The sequence below is a fragment of the Pygocentrus nattereri genome, chromosome 2 (genome assembly GCF_015220715.1).
Source record: "Pygocentrus nattereri isolate fPygNat1 chromosome 2, fPygNat1.pri, whole genome shotgun sequence".
Lineage (NCBI taxonomy): Eukaryota > Metazoa > Chordata > Actinopteri > Characiformes > Serrasalmidae > Pygocentrus > Pygocentrus nattereri.
The window spans coordinates 25,688,877-25,698,349 of record NC_051212.1 but is presented as its reverse complement, the minus strand read 5'-3'; the positions used below and the strand labels follow the sequence as shown (position 1 = coordinate 25,698,349).

Below are 9,473 nucleotides of genomic sequence, written 5' to 3'. Positions count from 1 at the left end.
TAAGAGTAAAACAAGTGGTAAGACATGCCTGATATGCAAATAAATGGAGCCAAGAGCCAATTAAATCACTTAATACAAGAAAATATTAAAAATCCCTTAACCCAACAGTTGAGTAATGTGGGAGATCTTATTTTTAAAATACAACAGAATTAATTTATTTAGGTCTGTGCTGATGCAAGGCAGAAATCTGCAAGAGATTAAAAACATAATCCACTTTGTTTGACTTGATTGACTTTAGATGATTTCAACATTTGGGATAATTATGTTCTTTCAACACTAACTCAATAGGGATGGATTTAATCAACCCGGTCTCACTCCCTATGCGTATGAAATCGTACGCAAAACTAAACACTGGGATGCGTACTCATGCGTACGCAGAGAGCTGCGTACAAATGTTACGCCGCTATCAAATACATGTAAATACTCGCCGATTCCCGACAAATCGATCCCTAGGCTATATTTAGGTGTCCAAACTGATCGTAGTATCTACTCTGTACAGTATATTAACGCAAACGCTAAAAAAAGATGAGACATTTGACGTTTTACGAGTTGAGAGAGAGAGACATAGAGAGAGATGCACTTACTGAGCGAATGCCTAGAATACAGTGGGATTCGGTCAGAATTCTTCACTAAAAAGACCAACATAATCGCTTTATTAAAACCCTTCCTGAGCAATGATGTCTGAGGTAAATATAAGCGTGCTATACACTGGAGCACAGTATGTTCAGGCCTGCCACAGAGTAAGGGACGGAGATACACACCAATGAGCACACACGTTATTATTAATTAATAATAATAATAGTATTAATAGTAGTAATTAATATATTATTCATAATTCTGTTATTAATTAATAAACTATGAGAGTTTAATAGTTTCATAGTTTAGGGTTTGTTCGGTTTGTTTTTGGCTACTTTTTTCTGATGTGTGGAGACAAACGTAATTTTCACCTAAACGTATTCCTTCTTTTATTCTCTGTTTCTGGTTCTTCTCAGGTTCTGATATGCCTAAATGAACTGATTAGTATCCAAGCTCAAATAATGATGGATTTTACATCTTCAGAAGTGATGTGCGAGGTTGCCAATTTAACAAAGGAATTTACTTTTAGTCATTCTTGTTCGTTTTAGTTAACCTCACTTGTAACAGGAATTCATTCATAATAGACCACGTATGGAAACATCCCAATATATGTATGTATTTAGTTAACAAGAATGTGCTCAGACAAAGACTCTTACTGTGAAGTTCTGGTTGCATTGGTAAGGTTGCTATCCAATTTGAGCGCGATTGCGACCATCGATATCAAGGTTTTGAAGCAAAGATCGTTTAAGGGAGGGGCTAAGTTAGGGCACTACATTTCATACAGCCTCATTTATGAAAGCTAATGCATTGAAGTGAAAGTGAGCGCCCCCCATCTTTCGGACTGTGTGCACTTCCGCCCGATCCTCTGGACACGGAACCACAGCTCGCTTTTCCCTCCACACGGTGAGTGTGTAAGCAGTCCGGTGCTTAACTTGACTTCGTTTTAATAACAGACACATGCAATTCTGAATACATTAACAGTTTTTTTTCATTAATATAAACTTAAATAAAATGCAATATTAAGTAGGAGCTCGGTTTAACATCCCAAGAGTATAAGACAAATGTGCACAGTCTGGTCATGCTGCTAGCTAAACTAGCTTAGATTAGCTAGCATGCCTTTAATAAACTTGAGATTTTAATCACTCTTCCTTTTGTAAGTATCGCAATTTCTATAAAGTTATGTTGCCCTGTGCACCATGTAGTAGTTTACTTTTGGCATGCTAAGAATGCGTGTCGGTGTTTAACAGGTGAAAATGTTCTTTGCTAGCTAGCATTAGAGCTGGCCTAATTAGAGCATGTGCCTAATATGTATACCTAAATAATCCACAGGTCTACACTAACATTACTCAAACTGTATGTCCATTAATGAATGATATAGAAATGACATTACAGCTAGAGCTGGTTGATATGTGAATTGTGAAAACATGAGTAAGAAGTTTTCATGATACGTGGTAGTATTTAATAAATGAGTTAAAATATTTTCAGAGTATAAACGCACAATGATATTTTTTTAAACATTTCACACACTGTGCTCTACCAAATCTAGTTGGAGAGGCCTAATTACTTTTATTACTGACAGTATCTGCAATATGCTCCGAAAAATTATATGGTAACATTAAATGTTTTGACATCTATTTTTTTCTTTTCACAGACCTTTCAGATCCCTCCTCACATCCATCTATCTCTCTATCCTTTATAGCGACCCAACGACACTTTTAAGAGCCACTCGTCTGTCTGTCTATCCATACATCCGTTTATAATCTGATTATAGATAATCAATTTGTCTATCTACCTATCTGTTTGTCTATCTATATATCTATCTGTCTATCTCTCTATCTACTTACCTACCTACCTCTCTGTCGTTCTACCTTTTTGGCTTTCTTTCTGGCTGTTCATCTGTCTGTCTGGCTGACTGGATACCATGCCAGGTTCAACCCAAAAGACCTGCCAGTCATGCAAGGCACAAATAAATGTTGGCTGTAAACACTGCAAGCTGTGTGGGGCTTCTCAGCCCCAGAAAGTGAAATTGCAGCAGGCCAAAGACAAAGCATCAAAGGAATGGGCCCAAAAAATGTTGAATGGAAGAAACACCTCAAAGCTGATAAATTCCACCAATCTTCTAGTAAGTTAACTAATAATAACTAATCACATGGACTGTTTACATACATGGGTTTTGTAATACTACTAATATGTACTTATTGTTAACTTACAGCTCCACAAGTTTCACATGTTGGGTTATTACCCCCTTCTTCTTCTTGGGAGGAGGAAGACGAGGCAGGCCACAAATTTTAGGGCAGATGTTTTTTATCCTCAGCAGTTTTCTTCAGAAATGGAGAGGACATCAATTTCTACAATTCGTTTGCTGTATGAAGGTCTTCTAAAAGGCATGTTGAAATTAAGTGCATTGAGTATTTCACTCATTCATTTTCTGTGTCTCTCATATCTGCTTATCAAATCAGGAGGAATGAATGTTAATATGTCCTTCAAAGGACTGTAATTACTATAACATTACATTATAATAGTGTGGTATTATAATAACATTATAGTAATGTTTTTCTTCACGTAGTGGCTCTTAATCCAGAAGCCAACCCCAACTCTTCAAATGCTCCTGAGACCAACACCAGCTCTGCCCATACTCCTGAGACCAACACCAGCTTTTCACATGCTCCTGAGACCAACTTCAGCTGTTCAGATGGTCCTACAGAGAACCCCAGCTCTTCAGTTGCTCCCCTTCATACTGAACCTACATACACCTTAATTCTTACTCCTGTTACATCTGAAAAGGAAAATTCCACAGGTGAGACCCTTGCAAGCAAAGAACACAAAAGTTCCTGTCAGATGGTAATATTCACTATTATTACTCTTTCAGTTTATTACATTGAACTGTTAATGGTGTATCACTACGCTCATAAATGTGTTTTATATTTGTGTATTTACACAGTCATTTATACATTGTTTATAGATACATACAGATTAGTCACAAATTTAAGCAATAAACAATAAAAATGTTCATTTGTAAGGTGATCCCAAGCTGCTAGAAAAGTTTATTGCCCCTTGGCATAGATGCAACCACCTTTATAATCCAGTGATTATTCTGGTCAAAATGCATCATTCATGTATGTCTCTTAACTAAAATCAGTCCTTCTGAGAGTGAAAGCAAGTACCAAAAAATAATGCTTAACATTCACTGAATGTGTTTGCGGGTCCAGAATTCTATTTCTCACTCATATAACATAATTTATTAAGGTTTCTATAAAGTAACTGAGTTAGAACATAGATGTTCGTGAAGGCTACATTAACTGGACTTTTTATCTTACGCACTTACTATATGGGCAATAGGCCGACACAATTAATTTTTTATCTTTGTTGGTCCAGTATTGTTCCCTTTCTGTTAATGGAAATAGAAGAGGTTTGCTGATAAATTGTGCAGCACAATCTACACAACGGTCAATTACTGTAAACTTGTAAAATATATTGGCGATGTACTTGGCACCATGAATGAAACACGAGAGGTTTGTATTATCGGTCATGCATTCTGTGGAACTGTAGTTAATAAAATATTTTCCTCAACTTAGTGGTTCTTAATCTGGAAGTCAACCCCAGCTCTTCAGATGATCCTGAGACCAGCCCCATCTGTTCAGATGCTCCTGAGACCAGCCCCTTCTCTTCAGATGGTCCTGAGGCTAGCCCCAGCTTTTCAGCTCCTCCTGAGCCCCGCAGCAGCTCTTTAGATGAACTCAATCCAATTCTCTCCCCTGTTACATCTGGAAATGGGAATTCCACAGACAAGTACCCCTGCAAGAAAAGAACACAAGAAGTAACACCAAATGGTAAATTATTAGCTTCACTATACTTTTTAAGGTTATTGCATTGAACTGTAATCAGTCATTATGCAATAATACGACAGACAAAACAATCTAAGATTACATTTTCACTTTCAGCAGAGAGTTAGCAAAAACAGCTAGCCTCTTGTTTACCATGAAAACTTGATAGTCTGTTTAGTTGTTGAACAATGGCACCCATGCCCATCATTTGCCTATTAAGCAACTGACACCCGCAATGCAGACCTAGCCGTGTTTAAATATCCCATAAACTAGTAAAGTAGATGAATGAAACGTTTGTCAAATCGTCAAACAATTAGCACTCACATCGGTACAGTTAATAAAACTATTGTATCATTGGAAACAAATCTAACCTTTATTAGATTCGTATTTGTGTAATCATAATTTTATGTATGTATCTGTAATGTATATGTATATTCAAATAATAATTCTGATGAAGAAATAATGTTGTTATATTTGTCATTGTTTCAGATCACTCTTATTGAACTGCGAATGAAAATAAGTATTAGATTCCTTAACATTCACTGAAGGAACCAGCAGGTTCAGACTTGTAGTCTTCCCTCCTTAAACTTTATAATACCTTGGTTGTTTTGCATTGTTTTCTATGTAGCAACTGAACAACAATGACAGTGCAAGTGAGACAGTAGTTTCTCCAGGTTGGAACCACATGGGTGACCATGTGGTTTATTTGAGACATGAATAGAACACTGAGATGAAATGTGTTTATATGGCCTACTTGTTTTGAACTCATATGAAGCAGAAATAAAATGCAGGGTAACAATACATGTAAAAAAAATATTTAACACTACTATTTAGACTAATTTTATGTGTAGTTATATAGATGCATAGTTATATAGTTTGCCTGTTTACTTCTAAATAAGAGTTGTGTTGATGTCTTCACTCAGCCAGAATGCATTGATGTCACAACTCAGCCAGCTTGTGCTGCAGCGAAAATTTCGATGTCACAGCTCTAACTACTAATATGTTTTCTTTCATCTAGTGTCCAGCTCGACATTTAATCGTACTTTTCCCTGCAAGAAAAGAAGAATAAAGATCAACCCAAGTGGTAAAATCATATTCTCACAATCTGGGGTTCTATTGGGTTCATCTATTTAATTGAATTGATGTATAACTGAAATTGTAATTATTTTTACCTAGACTAGTTTATTTGATTATATTAAGAAGAATGTAATATTTCAGAAATATTTTCTCAGGTGCCTGAAACATTTGCATAGTACCAAATACTGGTGCATGCAGCTCAAAAATTATAATTTCATCAAAAAGTTCATTTATTTCAGTAATTCAGTTCAAAAAGTGAAACTTATATATTGTATAGATACATGACAAACATAGTGATCTATTTCAAGTGTTTTTCTTTTAATGTTGGTAATTCTGGCTTACAGTCAATGAAAACCCAAAAGTCATTACCTTAAAAAATTAGAATATTATATAAGACCAATTTTTAAAAAGATTTTTAATACAGAAATGACTACTGAAAAGTATGTACAGTATATGCACTCAACACTTGGTCAGGGCTCTTTTTGCATGAATTACTGCATCAGTGCGGCGTGTCATGGAGGCGATCAGTCTGTGGCACTGCTGAAGTGTTATGGAAGACCAGGTTGCTTTGATGGCTGCCCAAACCATCACTGATTGTGGAAACTTCACACTAGACCTCAAGCAGCTTGGATTGTATGCCTCTACACTCTTCCTCCAGACTCTGGGACCTTGATTTCCAAATGAAATGCAACATTTACTTTTAGCTGAAAACAAGACCTTGGACCACTGAGCAGCAGTCCAGTCCTTTTTGTCTGTGAACTGCCAGCTTCTTTAGCAATGACCTTTTGTGGCTTACCCATCCTTGTGGAGGGTGTCAACGACTGCCTTCTGGACATCTGTCAAGTCAGCAGTCTTTCCCATGCTAGTGTAGCCTATTGAACCAGACTAAGGGACCGCTTTAAAGGCTTAGAAAACCTTAATTTTCTGAGATAATAACGTTTGGGTTTTCATTGACTGTAAGCCATGAACATCAACATTAAAAGAAATAAACGCCTGAAATAGATCACTACGTTTGTCTATCTATACAATATATGGCTTACACTTTTTGAATTGAATTACTGAAATAAATCAACTTTATGATGAAATTCTAATTTATTGAGATGCACCTGTACATTACAAACACTGGATATCTGGTAGGTTTACAGCAAAAGGTTGGCCCTGAGTACTAGAACCACTGCATTATAGGACATTGCTTTAATTAATCTAAATATATGACTACATACATTAACAAAGCTGGTCATAATGAAATTTGTACTGTTTGTACTTTAGAATGCCCTGTCCACACTATGGCTGACACCTACCCAGTCCAAAAAATTTTATCACAGAGGGTATCAAAAGAGGTGAGTGATCATTGTTTCAGTGTATAAGATAAGATAAGATAACACTTTATTAATCCTGAAGGAAATTGCAGATCCTGAAGGAAATTCATCTTTTGAATGCAAACTGAGATAAAGGGTCCTATTTTTATGATGTGTTAGGATAAACACATGCACAGTGGGAAAAAATATAGGCTATATTCCAAAATGAATGTCTCATCGTCACAAATCATCTACGTATCCAATCCAAGAACACATTAAAAGTAATTCAGCTCTGACTTAAGACTCAGTTCTACCCTGGTATAAACATGTTTAAAGCTACAGGTGTTCTCTGAATGTCTGGTACACCAAACACCCTGATGAGGTAAAATATTATGACCACATGCCTTATATGCTGTTGACCAAATGCCGCATGCCACCACAGTAGCTCCAACATGCTGAGGCAAGGCCTCTGAAGGTGCTCCGTGGTATACGGTACCCAGACATTAACTGCAAATCCTTTGCATCCTGTAAGTTGCAAAGTAGAGCTGCTGGATAGGACCTGCTGTTGCAGTACATCACAAATGCTTAATGTGATGTCACAAATGATTAAGCACAGATGCTTAATCTGCTTAAGATCTGGAGGTCAGGGAACTCTTTTGCATGTTCCTCAAACCGTTCCCAAACGGTGTGCAGTGTGGCAGGATGCATTATTAGGAGTCATCCTGAAAGATATCACTGCCATCAGGGAACCTGTACCTGACCCATAACAATGTTTAGGGAGGTGGAATGTGTCAAATTGAGCAACCCTCAGACAACCTTCTTTCATTGTTCCAAGGTATGATTCTCATGACGCATTGTGGGCGCATGGGACAAGCCTGGACACTCTGACAGGACTTTAGCTACAGCTAAACAGCCACATATAAGATAAGATAGCCTTTTATTATCCCACAGGGGTAAATTTGCAGCAAGGTGCAATACATTGTGTAGCTAGTATTAAATGTTTTTTTTTTTTTATTATTATTTGTGACCCAGTAGCCCAGACAATATAGCCTTCATTGTCTCATCAATGAGCTTTGAGCACCCAACACCTTCTTGCAGGTTTGTGATTTGCCATTTCTGAGATGCTCCAGATGCCCAGGCTTCTGATGATTTGGTCACTCAGGTCTTCAATCTTGCCGATTTCTCCCTAGAACCAACATGCTGACTATGAGAAGCAACTGTTCAGTTGTAATGTATCACAAACCTTGACATGCGTCACTGTCATAATATCGGTGTTTGCTTCATCTGTGAGTGGTCATAATGTTTTTTACTTTGAGGTGTATAAATCTTGTGATTTTATGATGAGTATTATCTTGAAACTGATGCTGTTTATTGTTCTGTCTTTGAGATGACAATATTTGTAGCCAAGTCCTAGACTGAATGAAACCACTGTGGTATTGTGTGTCGATTCAGCATAATGTCTTAGAAGATGTTGTGGTGTATTTGTAGCGAGACCAGGTCAGTAACACTGTAATTGGACTGTGGAGTGTAATGAATAATTTATATTTCATCATAGGGCACAAAAGAGGTCAAAGTCCGTTGGCAGCAGTGTTCTGGGTGGTATGTGAACTTTGTCATTTGTGATTTAATTCTGAAATTAAAATGTGAAAGTTTATGTACTTACATAAGCAAGTCACTGCGGAGGATAGAGAGGATTACAAGGCTCATTTCTATTCACACTCCGATTTATAAGAATGTATTTTACGTAATGTGATGCCTTATATTTTGTTTTCTTTTTTTGCAGTGGCATCAAGTGGAAAGACACATGGGAGCCTTTCAACGAGATATTCCCGTAGTAATGATTTGAAATAATACTCTAAATTATTCATTTTGGAATTTTGATGTTTAGCATAACTATTTCTAGGTGATGTGTTATTTATTCATCATTACCCTTGTCATTCATAAGGTTATTATTGTTCAATAAAGATATTGTGCAACATCTTAAAACAATACTTGTATGTGGAATTAAAGTGTTTACCCCACACACCTTTTCTTTACCTACATATCACTTAAAATTGATATAATATTGTAAAACTTCATGTTGTATTTCTAATTGTTCTTAACTTGTAGCACCACATTCTCAGAATCAGTCATGTTCGCAATTTCAGTGATACACTATATTGTCTGTTTTGCCAAAAGTAACAATCAAAACTTTTGGTCATACAATTACCTGCAGAAAGCTCTGGGGCATTGTTGGGTCATTATCACTTATTTTATTGATTAGTCAGTCACATGCTTACACCAACATTAGATTTGTAATGATTTTCACTTATTCTAAAACATCATTATACTTTAAAATTAATGGTTGGGTTATTTTTGTACCATGAAGTGTATTGCGCAGGTTTATAGACATGGCCCTGTTCTACACTGGCTGTGTACTTCAACATAAACGATAAAGTTGTGTAATGATAAAAACAGATCAGTAACACGATTGGATATAAAAGAGCATCCCAGAGTTTCAGAAGTAAATAAGGAAATCATGGACATGGATCATCATCCGGGCTAGAGGAGGAGAGGGACCATCTGGTTTGTCATCGGAACACAAAAGGCCAGCATGCATGGTGGTATGTGGTAGAGGGCTAAGTGGATAAGTGCATATGGCATTTGGCATTGTGCACAGTTTGGCAACGACAAATGACATTTGATGCATTGTGAAAGG

At 36.8% G+C, this 9,473-nt stretch overlaps 1 protein-coding gene across 1 annotated transcript; it reads left to right on the top strand.

Annotated features, from left to right (window-relative positions):
• The first annotated feature begins 843 nt into the window (after window positions 1-843).
• On the top strand, window positions 844-8,758 carry LOC119265161 (putative uncharacterized protein DDB_G0290521). Its single transcript, XM_037545015.1, has 9 exons — window positions 844-1,479; window positions 2,228-2,698; window positions 2,789-2,960; window positions 3,143-3,373; window positions 4,152-4,406; window positions 5,419-5,484; window positions 6,747-6,817; window positions 8,331-8,374; window positions 8,559-8,758. The coding sequence occupies exons 2-9, from the start codon at window positions 2,498-2,500 to the stop codon at window positions 8,608-8,610; spliced, it is 1,092 nt and encodes a 363-aa protein (XP_037400912.1). The 5' UTR covers window positions 844-1,479; window positions 2,228-2,497; the 3' UTR covers window positions 8,611-8,758.
• Window positions 8,759-9,473: the final 715 nt, after the last annotated feature.